At 47.0% G+C, this 553-nt stretch overlaps 1 protein-coding gene across 1 annotated transcript in view; it reads right to left on the bottom strand.

The window, feature by feature from the left end:
• The window catches only part of LOC127751852 (oocyte zinc finger protein XlCOF6-like), a 7,263-nt gene extending 6,716 nt beyond the window's left edge, over window positions 1-547 (bottom strand). The window contains exon 1 of the mRNA XM_052276014.1: window positions 5-547. Within this exon, the coding sequence (XP_052131974.1) occupies window positions 5-542 (538 nt within the window). The 5' untranslated portion in view covers window positions 543-547. The remainder of the gene's footprint in view (window positions 1-4) is intronic.
• Between the last annotated feature and the right edge of the window lie 6 nt (window positions 548-553).

The following is a 553-nucleotide window of genomic DNA, read 5'->3' as shown; positions in this document are numbered from 1 at the left end:
GTACACTCAAAGGGCTTTTCTCCAGTGTGGGTTCGCATATGTCTCCGCAGATCTCCATTTCGTGAAAACGTCTTGTAGCACACTGTACACTCAAAAGGCTTTTCTCCAGTGTGGGTTCGCAGATGTTTGCGCACGGTTCCACTTTCTGAAAATGTCTTGTGACACACTGTACACTCAAAGGGCTTTTCCCCAGTGTGTGTTCGCACATGTGAGCGCAGGTTTCCACTTTGTGAAAACGTCTTGTAGCACACAGTACACTCAAAAGGCTTTTCTCCAGTGTGGGTAAGCAGATGTCTGCGAAGATTTGCGCTTATTGAAAACGTCTTGTGGCACACTGTACACTCAAAAGGCTTTTCCCCAGTGTGGGTTCGCAGATGTGTCCGCAGGGTTCCACTTACTGAAAATGTCTTGTGACACAATGTACACTCAAAAGGCTTTTCTCCAGTGTGGGTTAGCATATGAGAGCGCATGTCTCCATTTCGTGAAAACGTCTTGTGGCACACTGTACATTCAAAGGGCTTTTCTCCAGTGTGGGTTAGCATATGAGAGCGCA

This window comes from Frankliniella occidentalis, unplaced genomic scaffold (genome assembly GCF_000697945.3).
Source record: "Frankliniella occidentalis isolate FOCC.00 unplaced genomic scaffold, Focc_3.1 Scaffold1390, whole genome shotgun sequence".
In the NCBI taxonomy this organism is placed as follows: Eukaryota; Metazoa; Arthropoda; class Insecta; order Thysanoptera; family Thripidae; genus Frankliniella; species Frankliniella occidentalis.
Note: the sequence above shows the minus strand (reverse complement) of the source record. Positions and strands in the feature narration are given on the sequence as shown.